Source organism: Zeus faber, assembly GCF_960531495.2.
Source record: "Zeus faber genome assembly, chromosome: 4".
NCBI classification, from domain to species: domain Eukaryota; kingdom Metazoa; phylum Chordata; class Actinopteri; order Zeiformes; family Zeidae; genus Zeus; species Zeus faber.
The window spans coordinates 25,061,256-25,076,501 of record NC_137191.1 but is presented as its reverse complement, the minus strand read 5'-3'; the positions used below and the strand labels follow the sequence as shown (position 1 = coordinate 25,076,501).

At 43.8% G+C, this 15,246-nt stretch overlaps 1 protein-coding gene across 1 annotated transcript in view; it reads left to right on the top strand.

Moving 5' to 3' along the window:
* Nucleotides 1–3,188: 3,188 nt before the first annotated feature.
* Nucleotides 3,189–15,246, top strand: part of grin2bb (glutamate receptor, ionotropic, N-methyl D-aspartate 2B-b) — a gene marked incomplete at its 3' end in the record, with an annotated part of 65,135 nt that continues 53,077 nt past the window's right edge. Inside the window, 2 exon segments of the mRNA XM_079998385.1 lie at nucleotides 3,189–3,342; nucleotides 3,345–3,868. Coding sequence (XP_079854511.1) covers nucleotides 3,213–3,342; nucleotides 3,345–3,868 — 654 coding nt within the window. The 5' untranslated portion in view covers nucleotides 3,189–3,212.

Genomic DNA, 15,246 nt, shown 5'->3' with positions numbered 1-15,246 from the left:
GTGAAGACGCTCTGCAGGGTCGATTAGCCTGGCGTGGCGCCATCTCGCTGAAGCAGCTAACTGGTTGCACCGCGTTAAGGTCCTGTTTATTTGCACCAAGCCTTTTGCTTCCGTGGCACATGATGGGATGGAATGTTTTATTCTCTCTGTTCACACCTTGTTAAGTTTTGTAACTTGCACACGTACATACCAGAGAGAAATAATGTGGGTTTCCTTTATGCAACAAGTATTTTTTTCTGAGTGGAGGTAAAGTGAAGTGCTGTGTACTAGCTTAGATAAAAGTAAACTGTGTATTATTAGTAGAGTGTATGCAGCACAGATTATAGTGCGTGCGTGCGTGCGTGCATCTCCCCGTCCATCAGGTTGCTGCGTGGAGGCATATTTAAATTGTTGCTATGGAAACCGTGCGCTGCTGCTGCTACACAGAAACATCATTCGCTCTCTTTCTCTCTCTCTCTCCCCCTCTCTCTTGCTCCGTCCCTCTTTCTTTCTTCGCCACCTCCACTGCCCCCTTCCCCTCCGTCACACCGCGCGTCTCATTCTCATTTTTCTTATCGTAGTTTCACATTCAGCCATTTTCTGCTGTGAATACGTTCTTATAGCTCTGCTCCGTGTCCTCTTCATCTTCTGCTTCTCTTTTATCATCTTGTACTATTCATGTTGTCTTTTCATCTCTCTTTCTTCACCCCCCCCCCCCACCTTCCCGCTCCTTCCTTCCTCCAGGCTTGTTGTTCTTTCTTCCTCCACCTCCGTCTATTTTGTGTACATCTCTATTTTCTCTCTCTCTCTCTCGTTCAGCCCTCTTCACTTGTCTTGTTTTCTTCTCTCCACCTTCTTCCCACTCTCTCTTCCATTTCCTCCTCTTCTGCTCCTTCTGCTTCTTTTTCTTCTTTTTCTTCTTCTTCTTCTTCTTCTGCCTCTTCTTCTCCAGTCTGCCTGAGGATCCCGGTGGCTCACCTGCAATTGGGACCGACAAACCGCTTTAGTCCGCGATTCTCCTTTCATTTTTATTCTTCCTCTTTTTGTCGAACTTTCCCTCAACCGATTCTCTTTTCACGTCGCTTTGGCTGAATTCTGTTTTTCAGCCTTCCAGTCTCTAATTCAAATACCGTCTTTCTCATGCCTTTATCGGTTGCGTTCTCCACTTTTCTCAATCTCTCTCTCTCTCTCTCTCTCTCTCTCTCTCTCTCTCTCTCTTCCTCTCGCTCCCTCCTCCTGTTTGTCATCGTTTCGGGTCACTTTAATTGAACCCAACCGTGCAAAATCGGGGGTTTGGTCAATAAATAAAAGATTACAAAAGGTGTGTCTGCCACTGAATGGCGGCGGGGGGTCCTTGTGCTCGGCTTCTTGTCCTTTTCCTGCTTCATTTGCAGCGCGGACGCTCACACTTTTAACAGTCGACCATCTTTATGAGATATAGGATATGCACTCATTTGCAGCCGCAACTCACACACACACACACACACACACACACACACACACACACACACACACACCACACACACACACACAGGAGTGTGTGCGCTCAGGCATTTTTCACATCAGGCTATGACTAATTATGTTTTTTCCCGGCCAGCCTCCTCTCCATGCGCGCATCTTTCATTCCCTCCTTCCCTCCCATTTCTCCCCGCTCTCTCTCTTTTTCCCCGTTCCATCATTTGTCCTGTGCTCCAATGGCTCTCTGCATGGCTGTTAATAAAGGAGCAGTAAATAATGGCAATAATAGTAAATAATAGGCCTTCAGCCGACTTCAAAGCCCCCGTGAGTGGACCTGGGGGAGGGAGCGCTCTGTACTGGAGAAAGGATAACGGGAAGAGGGGGAGGCAGCCGTGGAGAGTAGTGATGAAATGTTCTGCTCTTTTTTGAGACTCGGTTCTTAGCGAGTCACTCAGTAAAAAAGATCCGTCGGATTTTCCGACTGAGTTTGACTGTTTGTTCGTTTGATTCAGTTGGTGAAAGGCACGGCGAGCAAGGGAGGGGCTTCCTGAACGATGAATGAGAGTCAGAATGAGTGGTTCCGAGTCATTTAATTCTGTCACAATTGCTTATTTTGGTGGAATGCAGGGTGTTAATCAGTCACATCCAATATTAATTATATTTTTATGTATAACATATTCATTATATTTCTGTTCGCAACGCGAAGATCCACTCCCTCTCTCTCTCTCTCTCTCACTGAATGGAGACTTAAACGGCTTGTTGGGCATATAGCTACGCTGCTTGCTCGCGGCTCATGGTTCTTTCACAAATCGAGACACAGACCCAGTGAATGAGCAAGTGAGTGACCCAATGTGCCTGGTTGCAGTTACCGAGTCAAGAATGAATTGAATGACTATTTTTCCAGGGTGATTCTCGACTCATCTTGCATCACTAATGGGGAGAGCTCTCTTCTACTGGAGGAGTATTATCAGTAAGGGAGGAGGGCGTGGAGATAGATCTTTGCTGGAGAAGGGTTAACGGTAAGGGAATGAAGTAAGAGATGGTAGAGGGAGTGAGGTGAGGGAGAGGGAGAGAGAGAGAGAGAGAGAGAGAGAGAGTAGAGGGGGACATCAGTCACCGTTGCTCTGTGTGAGTGTCTAATGGTCACTTAGCCTGGCAGCAAGTCCATGAAGCCCCGAGCCTGTCAATCTGTCAAAACACACACACACACACGTGCGCGACGCACACACGCACACACGCACACACGCACACACGCACACACGCACACACACACACAGCTATGTCGTTGCCTTGGTGTCTTTGATATGAGCAAGTCAAAGCACAATATAATGGAGCTGGCCTTGTCACTTGACACTTTAGGATATCTTAAAGTCACCTCTCCACATGTTTTGATCGCCCCGTAATGTAGGCCACTCAGTTCAGTCTATGTCTGCGCTGAACTGTCTTGAGCTGTTCATAGCTTGAGTGTTGTGAAGATAATAACGGTAACCACGCTTATGGTGAGACTAACACTAAAAATAGGGGACAAGCTATATAGAATTCAACAATGTTTTCATGATAAGGGTTGATGAGATTTTTTTCCAAAGCATATCATATCAATGTTTACATTTTTTTGATGCAATCTAAATGTTGTTTACATAATTCTCTCTCTCTCTCTCTCTCTCTCTCTCTCTCTCTCTCTCTCTCTCTCTCTCTCTCTCTCTCTCTCTCTCTCTCTCTCTCTCTCTCTCTCTCTCTCTCTCACTCTGAAGGGACAGCATTTACACTCCTCCACGATGCTTGTCAGCCTCCGCCTCTCTCCCTCCCGTCTGCAGCACCGGCGCTCCGTCTCCCCTTCATCCACCTTCCTCCTTCCTCAAGACCACCCTCACTGCCACCCACGGCCCACCCTGCCTTCCCTTTCCCTGTCTTTGCTCTGCTTGTCTTGTCCCTACTCCTCTTGCCCGTCTGCGACTCTCGCAGGGGTGGAGGCCAAGGAGGAGGTTCGGGGCCCGGCCCGGCCCAGGGTGGACCGGGCGGCGGCCAGAGGGGTGGTGGTGCCCAGAGGGGGGTCCTCATCCCCCCTCCATATTCCCCTGGCTCAATTCCCATCCCGCCAATCAACCCCAAGCTGATCAGTACGCTTAGCATTGCTGTCCTGCTGGTGGGGAACTCCAGTGAAGTGACCCTGGGGGCAGGGCTGGAGAAAGAGGACTTCCTCCACATCCCCTACCCGCCTAAAGTGGAGGTGGTCACCATGAACGAGACAGACCCGAAGAGCATAATCAACAGGATCTGTGGCCAGATGACCCGGAACTCGCTGCAGGGTGTAGTGTTCGGTGACGACACCGACCAGGAGGCCATCGCCCAGATTCTGGATTTCATCTCTGCCCAGACGCACATCCCCATCCTGGGGATCAGGGGAGGCTCTTCCATGGTCATGGCGGCTAAGGTAGGCTCACTGCTGCCAGTGTTGAAAACTGGGAAAGGTAGTTGCGCTTTTCAACTTTTAACAGTCCACTTGGGCTTGAACCCTGGATTCGCCGCTTGCAGTTTTCGATTTTCTTTTTTTTTTTTACTTTGGTTGCTTGTTTGCTTTACTTTATTGAGTTATACATCTTGGCCGTTTGGGAGTTATTTCAGTTGTTTTATTTGTGTTTCATTCAGCATCAGAAATCTTGATAATAAGAGAAATAAACCTCATCAGTATTCTAGGTCTTATTCTGCTGAGCCAAAGAGGGTGTATTACAATAGATTAGTGGTGTTTCCTTTCAATGTTTTGTTTTTCAATCTTTACTTTTGTAATTCCTTCTAACAAAAATATATTACATACCTGTATCTAATGCTATTTGAAGAAAACTTATATAGCACACCTAGTCAAAGTCAGTCTAATTTCATGAAATTCCAACATACACTTTGCCCATAATGTGTTCACAAACTGTGAGGGAACATTGACTTCATAGCAGTTCTGTGGTTCCATTTGGATGATACAGGGGGAAATAATAAGAATTTTAATTTATGCTCCAAGTGCTGTGATTGTGATTCAGGCCCACTGATAATTGATTCAGGTCATTAATTTACTTTCACCCGACACCATATTGTACGTCTGACAGTGAGTCCACTCGGCCCTAAATGGACTCGCAGTGGGGAAGGTTGAGTATTAGATTACTAAACATGTCCAAAAACCTGACTCGGCCGGATCAGGTTAGGGCGAAATGGGAAATAAAAGCCGGATGCGGCAAGGGACTCTGCGATCTAGAAATAGGACAAGAGAGTGGAACAATGTGCTAGAATAATACCATGCTAATAGGCTTAGCTGCGATTGAGTAGATTACTGAAAACTGTGGGAATACAAATCACATTGAGGCTTGGGTTTGTACTATCTGTTTGATCCAGCCCAGCAGAAAATAGTAGGCTTTATATATCGGGGAACTGCGGTAGTTGTTTTTTCAATGTGTTTTATGTTGTTGTTTTTTTGTTTTTTTTCTTAAACGGGCAAAATTGTGTTAATCAAAGAGTGAGCAGATTTCTGACTCTTCCTGACTTTTTACTTTTTAATATTATCTTATTTTACTTGAAGCTGTTAATAAGCAAAAAGCCTGCCATGCAGAGGTATTAAATAATGAAAACATCCTGTAATCCTGGAGAATTACTGTTTTATCTCCGAACCAAAACTCGGTCAAACTAAATTACAATAGAAGACATTACAAAGTAATCCACAAAAGAAACAAAATCTAATTCATTTCTAATAAGGTAGAATTGCTTTGTGATTGGTTCCATATTATAAGATGTGAAAGGATTGGTTATTACTATACTATACTATTACTTATTAGATAGATAGATACATAGATAGATAGATAGATAGATAGATAGATAGATAGATAGATAGATAGATAGATAGATAGATAGATAGATAGATAGATAGATAGATAGATAGATAGATAGATAGATAGATAGATAGATAGATAGATAGATAGATAGATTGATAGATTGATACATAGATTGATCGATACCACAAGCGAACAAGGAGTGCGTGAGGGAGAGGGAGAGGAGGGGGTTAAGAAATAACACAAGCTGTGTGGGTGTGAGGGAGGAAGAAGAGTTTTCTCAACATATAATTACTGCATTTTAAAAAGTGACATAGAGATCAACGGCCCAGTGACAGTGAGTTGTGGCACAAGTGCAACAGACATGGTAAAAAGCTACCAAGAAATTCATTAAGAGCAGCTTTTCTTGTTAAACTGTTTGAGGGAAGAATCATTATGGCCACTTTTCTTTTGTTTCTTTTCTATTATATCACGAGATCCACTCCGGTCGTTCTCTTCGATGTCATTATTTTTTTCCTATGTAAGCTTATTTGCTGTCACACACACACACACACACACACAGACACACACACACACACACACACACACACACACACACACACACACACACACACACACACACACACAGAAGAAAGACACGCAAACTCACAGAGCGAGGGCTGAATGCGGCAGATATGGTTGGCATGGAAACCCCTTGCTTATACATTTCTCTCTATATATATAAAGACTATCGGAGAGAGCACAAGAGAAAAATATAGAGAAGGCGTGCACGAAAGAAAAACCAAAGGGTAAGGGGGGGGGGGGGCGTGTTTGCTTTTGAGTCTGAAAAAATGAAGGGGGGTGATGGAGGGGGGTGGAGGGATGAGGCTGATAATGCCTCGGTCACAGCGGTGGAGTGGGGGGATTTGAGAAGGCAGAACTGTTGAAGAACACACCAGCGGAGGGAGAAAAGCGGGAGAAGACGGGTGGAAGAATAACAAGGTTGCGATGTGGTAACATGAAGGAGAGAGAGCGACAGAGAGAGGGGTTGGCAGCAGCAGAGCTTTTTTTTTTTTTTTTCATTTATTTAACATGGATTTAACCAGGGAAGCCACATTGAGATGGGATCTCTTTTTCAATGATGCAGCACACAAATATACTGTGCATATATCACATATACATAGTGTATATATAATAATCTTTGATATATGCAGTAGGTTATATCCTTCTATTTCATTGTCACTTTTCTTTTATAAAACTGTATGGCAAAGTATCCTATCACATCACAAAATGACCATTTCACTCCAAAGGTAAGCACGTGCACGAGACATAGAACTGAGCAGCAAGGTTCTTAAAGAGACAGTACATTACGACTATTGTCTACTATTATTAATGAGTTAATGATAGAAAGTGCAGTAACTTCGAGAAGGAAAAAAAACAGAAACGTCCTCCAGCATAGGCTTGGCTCATACACATAAGAAATAAGTTGATAAGTGTGTTACGTTTTGCTGCCAACATAACCAGGGAGCAGAGAGGCAAAATAGAAGAATGATGCAGCAGAGCGAGAGAGAGAGAGGAGAGAGAGAGAGAGAGAGAGAGAGAGAGAGAGAGAGAGAGAGAGACTGTGTGGGTTAGATGGAACACGAATCCTATGGAGTTGTGAGGCCAAAAATGGTTTGTGTGTGTGTTCCCTCCATGCATATGCCTAAGTCTGCGAATGAGCGAGTGAGTATATTTTCAGCGTCAATAGTTCAATTCCCGGCAGGTTGCTGAATCCATTCCGTATCAATCCACCATTATGTCAAATCCATTTGGGTGCACGTTTCCTGAAGACTGTCTTTGATTGTAAGATATTTGCGTCGTTTTCCCTCGCTATCTGGTCACTAACGTTTGTGGCTTTTTTACTCCCATGAAATTAAATAAATAAAGAATTGACCTCTTTTCATCGTTGTTCATTTTCAAACCACATTATTCCACAATTGTCACAGGCTCAATGCACCATGCAGTGGCCAAATACACGGCCCTGATTGGTTGTTTGTGTGTCTGACGTTCCTACTGGTGCTCCTGGCATTATTTTCCTTCCCAATAGCCCATTATAATCAGTGAACCAGTGACAATTGCAGGTAGGCCCATTATGCAGCCACAATTCACACACTCCCATTTAGACATGAATTCACCCTGTGCCATGTGTTTATATTGACAAAATAGAAATACACTGTGGGCCATGCCCACACTCACAACTCGGGCTGCAGAGACTAATATGATCCTCCACATCTATTGTTGGGTTACGGTTTGTGTTTGTATATATATATATATAAAAGTGTATGTGTGTGTCTGTGTCTGTGTGTGTGTGTGTGTGCGTGCGTGCGTGCGTGCGTGCGTGCGTGTGTGTGTGTGTGTGTGTGAGTGCATGTGCTTGTGCATGTGCATCTGTGTGGGCGTGCGTGAGGATGCTGGTGTTCAATGATAATGGGCCCTGTCCTTCTACTGGGGGCATAGCCAACAGTGTTTTCACTGCAAACAAGGTACCTAGAGGCGGCCCCGTTGTACTGATACCATTCCTCATAATAGTCTGTTCTGCCTGCTGTGGATTTTTATTTTTTTCCACACACACTCTTACTTTGTTGACCGTTCAAGTGGCTTTGCACTTTGCACTTGCTCCCCACAAACACCTCTTGGGGTGAAAAACACACTGAAATTGGTCAGTTCTAAAAAAAACCAAATCAATCCATCTAAGTGGGCTGGCTTTGATTCCCCGATTGTGGTTCTCCAAGCATTGTGTGCTCCCCACGTTCTGTGTTGCAATTTTTCCCCCCGCGAAATCAAAGAGAAAACATGGCGAGCAGGAACATGCCATTATGTCCTTGTTCCCCCCGTTGGCAGGGATAATCATGCCTGATGAAGGCTGAGAAATCGCTGATCGTCTGTTGCAATTAGTGACTATATCCTTCTTAAAATATCACACATGGCAGTCAGTGGTAGTCAAAGCAGGGCCTCTTGTAGGATAGACGGAGGGTGCAAATTGTGTTATTGTACTGAAATATTTGCTGTAGCATAATGATAGTTGCGTGCTCATCTGCTGTTGTTTATCAAATTGTTGTGCCAAAGGCCTGCTCTATTCCTCTCCCTCCCTCTCTTGTTTTCCTCTCCTAAATTGTATTTGTACAGCCCCCACTCTTATCCCGTATTCGCTGCGATGAACTGGCTCACCAAGACGTCATTTTGCAATCAAAAGGAATACGCAAACTGGGCCGCATGTACAGTACATATTCTACCTTTACAATCCTTTCATTCTCTCTCTCTCTCTGTCGCTCTGTCTCTCTCTCTCTCTCTCTCTCTCTCTCTCTCTCTCTCTCTCTCTCTCTCTCTCTCTCTCTCTGGCAGTCTTTGAAGTCGCGAGATACCATACCATACCGACTACCGATGTCTGATCGACACCTTTGTGTTCCGCAGCCCTCGTAATAGCGAATAGTTCTGACCTAGAAAAAAACAAAAAAGTCCCGCACACTGAGCCTACAGTAAAACAAGGAAATGAAAAAAACGGCCTGCGACAGAATTCAGATATGCCATTATTATGATCTTAGACAGCTCAGTCCAGGATTGTAAACATGAACAATTCTCTCCCAAAGCCAAAATCAAAAGCGCTCAGACTAATGTGCGATGTCATGAAAAGACAAACCCTCGGAGCCTCTCCGCCGTCAGCCCACTGCAACCAGACTCTGTTGAGCCTATGTCAACCTTCAGGGTAAATACGCAGGCATGTGGACATATTTTCTCAGTAAATATCTCCATGGTCTCACTCTTGCATTGGCTTCACGCTGCATGATTGTTTCTGTTTTGTTTTAAAAATCTCAGATGCTGCAAACTGCTCGGTTCACAGAAGTCATTTCTTTTTTACAATGAGTTCAAATCTCTCTCCGCGACCCTTTCAAAGCACGCCAGTCCTCGCCAGTTCCGTCTTCTGACACCAGGCCTTGAAGCAGGCGAACTGCCCCCCCCACATACCCACCCCGCCCCCCCCCCCCCCCTCCACACACACACACACACACACACACAAACACACACACACGCACACACACACCCTCCTTACCGCCTCTTCTCCCTGAGATTGCATCTGTGACATTTACCTCCCCATCTCTCTCTCTCTCTCTCTCTCTCTCTCTCTCTCTCTCTCTCTCTCTCTCTCTCTCTCTCTCTCTCTCTCTCTCTCTCTCTCTCTCATCACAAACACCCCACTCCCTCATTAGGAGTCAAGGTTGAGGTCATGAGTGACACAAGGCCAATCTTTTCCTCATCGCCTCCTGTTCAAATTTTTCTCCCAATTTCCACGAGACTCTCTGTCCCTCATTCCATGCTTTGTTGCACTTCTCCGTCAGGCCAATGAACTGCTCCTGAATACGGTTCGTTACAAAGCCCAAGCTCTTCAAGTCGGCCTTCATTTGTTCCTTGTCTTTCTTTTTTTTTACCCTGATAAATTTATATATTTTAATGGAGCCCTTCACATGGGCTGTAAATCGACCCCTGCACCCCGGACCTTTTCATGTCGCTTTCACCACTCTCTCTTTCCCTCTCTACCTGTCTCTCTCCCTCTCTCTATCTCGCTATCTTTCGCTCTGTCTCTATCTCTCTGTCTGTTTTTGCCCCACTCACTCTCTCTCTCTCTCTCTCTCTCTCTCTCTCTCTCTCTCTCTCTCTATCTATGCTTCTTTCCCTCCGTATAATGGGCTCGTTTTATCAGTAGCTGTGCGCTGCGTGGACAGGGTTTGTAATCTCCGAGATCACAGAGGACCTCTGTGCATTGCACTCCTGTTGCAACAGGTTGTCAAAAGGATTTTGGAAGGCTTGTTCGCCTTCCCCCTTCAAGCAATAACTCTCTGGCCTTTCCATGTGTCGGCTTATGGGATCTAATTACCGATTCATCTTATTACATGAGCGAGCGATGGCAGATGATTCAAATGAAACGAGATTAGGTTTTTCGTTTTGCCCCCGACGACAGCCAGTTTTTTTGGGGGGCTTTTGGGGGGGGAGGGGTTGGGGGGCGTTTTGACTGGAAAGTATCCAAATCTAATCCCATGATCTAAAAAAAAAAAAAACCTCTACAGTTATTTAATTGAGAATTAACAGTAACATTATGGGCTGGGTGTGATAATGTCGTACTCCATTGTAGTGAGAAAATTAATTTGACTAATTGTGTGGTATGCAACTGTGCTGCTGTTCGTGTTGTTTTCTACGCGAAGCAATGCAAGTGCACTGGAATGAGGAAGTGTCTCAATAAGTGTTTATAGATTAGATTTACGGTTATGGTGTTGTAAAATGGCAGGGTATTGAGTGCATAAAAATCATAGCGTTTGCCGGTAAGGTGTTTAGTGTAGTTTAATAAATGCTCACTGATCATCTCGTACTTTGGTACAACAATATCAGATTGAACTTTTGGAATGGTGTTCTTGTTATGCACATATACTGGTGCTTGATGTCTACTGTTTTGATGATGACTGTACACTAGCGCTACAATGTAGGTCATAAACAACGTATTAAAGGGTATATACACTTTGATTCTCTGGCAGTGAGAAATATTGGGCAGGTTTGCCGAGCACTACAACAAACATTAATGCCACTGGCAGCAGAGGTTTGTCTCCATGTGCGAACATTGAATTGGTCACAGCTGCAAGATCTCCATCTTTTCTTGAGGCGATATTGTTCATCTATTCCCATAATAAGGATTTTTTTTTTTTCCTGTTCAGTGCCATTAGGTGCGTGGCACACTCCAGAACTTGAGCCAGGCTCCCAATAAGGGGAAACTCTTAATATAAGGCGAAGTGTAGATTCCTAAGTTTGTGAATTTAAGTCGTGTCGTGTTGCGGTTATGCACGTATAGGGAATACAGAAATAGAACTGAGATTAAAAAGATACCAAGATAAAACGATATGCAGAAAAAAAAAGTCTCTTAATGTGATGGTTTTCATGGTTTTGCATCAGGCTGAGGAAGGGCTTGTGGGTATTTAATCCCAAACAGGCAGAGAGGTTGAGTTTGCTCTAATTGTGTGGAGCAGGGGAGGGCAGTCATTTACATTCATCACAGGGGCTCGGTTTGTTCGGATTAAGATAAGGAGAGAATGCAGGGAGAGGTGCATGTAACACGGGAAAGAAATATTTTTCCTGTCAATATGGAGCTTTATCTCTTGTATACACAAGCCCAATTTAACTGCTCATTGTGGCCAGATTTGTCGCGCGTGTGTGTATGAGGCTTTTTTGTGTGTTCGTGAATACTGTCCATAATTTGTGCTTCGCGTGGTTGTATTTTGCTATAGGTAAGATCAACATGAACCTGTCATGGGAAACATGTTTCTCAGTAGGTGGATATTTCTTCTTTTTTGCCTGGCGCACCGTGTGTGTGTGTGTGTGTGTGTGTGTGTGTGTGTGTGTGTGTGTGTGTGTGTGTGTGTGTGTGTGTGTGTGTGTGTGTGTGCGTGTGTGTCTGTGTGTTGAGTGTCTGTCTGTGTGTGTGTGTGTGTGTGTGTGTGGGCGGGGGGGGGGTCGGCATAATAGAGAAGAGCGGGATGTAATATCTGTTTGTGACAGCTGATGAGTATCCCCAGCAGGAGTGACTGTCACAATGATCCCAAGGATCTTTATCTTGTGGTGAGACTGACACCCTGCCAGTGGCAATGTCGGTGGTCCTCATTCTCCTGCTCTCTTCTGTTCCTTAATAAACCCAACGCTCCCCCAATGCTCAGACCTCCCTCTGTGATCTACTGCACTGACCCACCGCCTTCTCAAGCCTCGCTGTTTTGAGACCCAAAGCCAGACAGAGCAAATGCATTCATAAAGAGTATTTTGGGTAATGTAATGTATTTGTTTGATAATCTTGGTATGACAATGTTTCTGTATCAGTTGGAGACCATAAAATTGGCAAGGTGGCCTGATCTCAGCTCATTCAACACAAGCGTGAACCTGAAAACATGGTTTGTAGATATGCTTTATGATATTAACACAGGTGTTAATATCATGAACAAGGTGTTGAAATTGGCAGAGGATTACTGTTGGTGCGCCCATCTTTAGTGTTTCAGTTTTTCTTATGAAAAACTGTTATAACTTTGTCTCCTCTGTAATATTACTGTCTTTGGTGGAGCAGAAAATAATCTTGATAACATATTAAAAGAGCATGCTGAAATTTCTCTCAGCACTCAAACAAAATGTAACATATATATTACATTTTTGAGTTAAATACAAGTCATTGTGATTTAGACTGGAATTGACTCGAGTCACTGTTTTGATGACTTGCAACTTGACTTGCGCACTTGCTTCCCATTAAATCCATGTTAATCCACTGCTGCGGCTCCACCGGCCACGTAAGCCGTGCGTGGTCCACGCGGCATTTCCCTATTTTTGTGCGAGAGGTCTATTTCATTTTCAAATGTGTGCGGCTACACAGGCCTTTTCCACAGAAACATGAGATTAAAACACAGAGAAATGTTTCTGTCAAGAGCGCAATCAGTTTAAATGTGTTGTATGTGAGTCTACATTGTACCAGAGACTGCAGTTGCTGTTGGATTTGCATATTGATCAAGAACCGTTTTAAATACAAAGAACAAACACGCTGTGTCTGTGTGTATGACTGTGGGGGAGGGGAAACGGGGGTTTGAGTTCATTTGTGGGTTGATATAATGTGCATAAGTTTATCTGATTGGGGGGGAAGGGGTGTCAAGGATAGCATGGAAGGAGAGGAGAGAGGGAAGTGAGGAGAGCGCTGGGTGTGATAGGAAGGAGGGAAAGTGTCTGAAGAAAAGTCAGACATACACAAGAAATTGTGTTAAAAATTTTGAAAAAATTTTTTGAATCGTTGTTGTTTTCAAATATTCCTCCACTCGCTACGACAACATCAACGCATCTGTGACGCTTCACCACACGTCCGGTGGAGCCAGTGAAAAACCACGTTGCAGCCACATCCGCTTCTACCGTAACTGAGGCCTTGCTCATGATGTAAAAGAAAACATGCGCCATCTCCTTCCATTGCTCCATGGTCCAGTTCTGACCTTCACATTGTAGGTGCTTTCAGCGGTAGACAGGGGTCTGCATGGGCACTCTGACCAGTCTGCGGCTACACAGCCCCATACCCAGCAAGCTGCGATGCACTGTCTGTTCTGACACCTTTCTATCATAGCAGCATTAACTTTTTCAGCAATTTGTGCTACAGTAGCTCTTCTGTGGGATTGGACGAGATGGACTAGACTCCCCATGTGCATCAGTGAGCGCACCAGTCATCGGTACTTCCTTGCACCACTTTTGGTAGGTACTTACCACTGCATACCGAGAACACCCCACAAGACCTGCGTTTTGGAGATGCTCTGACCCAGTTGTCTAGCCATCACAACTGGCCCTTGTCAAAGTCGCTCAGATCCTTACGCTTGCCCATTTTTCCTGCTTCCAACACATCAACTTCAAGAACTGACTGTTCAGTTGCTGCCTAATATATCCCACTCCTTGGCATTTGAACAAAATGAGCAATGTTATTCACATACCTGTCACTGGTTTTAATGTTGTGGCTGATCTGTGTACTTGTGACTTGAATAAGAGGGACTTGTTCACATGTCTGAATAATACCTGATGTTGGGGAATAAGCAAGGCTCAAAATCAACACTTCTATTCTATCATACATACATACATATCTATTCAGGAAGCCTCTCGAGTATAATTCAGAATTGGTTCTGTTCGTGCACGCTTTGAAAATATGTTTAATATAAGCCATGTGCATCTTTTTCCTTTTGACTAGTTGATCTGAATGGTAATTGTATACAAAACAAAATTATACACAGTAAACAAAATAACATTAGTGGTAGTGTTTGCTCAGCCTACTGACTGATGCTGGAACCAAAATTGATGTCAAAAGCTCTTCGCAGTTCACATGCCTATAAATGTGGTGAGCTTATCACATGGTACAGAGAACACGATGTCAGAGCGACGAGCATCAGCGAAGACAATACCGGCAGTAAAGAAACAAACAAACAGAGCATCAGTGGTTTAATTCAGAGCAGAAAAGCATTCCAAAGAGTTTTATGATTCGGGAAAACAGCAACTTGACAAACACATTGGACTTGGGTTGGACACTTGGATTGGTTTAGTTCACGAAAAAGCAGCATGAAGGCAAGTGCAGAGGGGGTAGTGGAGGGTGGGTGCACCTGCCCCTTTGCCTCTTGATATCCATGTTGCCCTTTTTTATTTTGTTTGCCTAAATGGGCATTGAGATTTCATTGGAACAATAGTTGTAATACACTGTATATCGACTCAAAGATGGGTCCCCAACCCAACAGACCCCTGTTTTATTTGGACTGTTGGAGAGAGAGCGCAGGCAGAGTGGAGTTGAGAACAGAGCAGGTTTTTTGTTTTGTTTTGTTTTTTTCAAAATCTGAATATCAGTTGTACTTTGGATAAAATACAGTAATATCAATACCAAATAATAACAAATATTATTTATTCAGGCGTCACTGTGTGGTTTTAGTGGTAGTCCCGACATTATTTTATAAAATCATGGCAAGAGAATAACTTGGCAACAACAGTGTTTTAATGAGTCCAATGTTCCAGAATAAATAACTTTGTTTAGTCGCAGGGAAAAAGGAGAAGAGAAAGTCCAGACGAGCACCAGGTAGCAGATTTATTTTCTGGGCAAGATATGACATTTGATTTATAACATATGAATATTCACGAGATACGAGTTCTGAACACGTCCTCATTGGTTGAGTCCAGATGAGTCTTTATTATGATTATTATTATTATTATTATTACATAGTCTACTGTCAAAGGGAGATTAAAAACAATGCTTGTTTTGCAATGCAGAGTAATCTCCAAAGGCGGCGCACTTCAGACAGCGCCGTTGTTGCAGGGTGATTATTGTCGGCTTTGTTTTAGAGGGATCGTGTGGTGTTTAAGCATAGAGTACATGTAATACAATTATTTATGTATCATTATAGGAAAAGTTGATTATTTTATACATTTTAGAAAAACATTAACAACAATTATGCGGATTTCT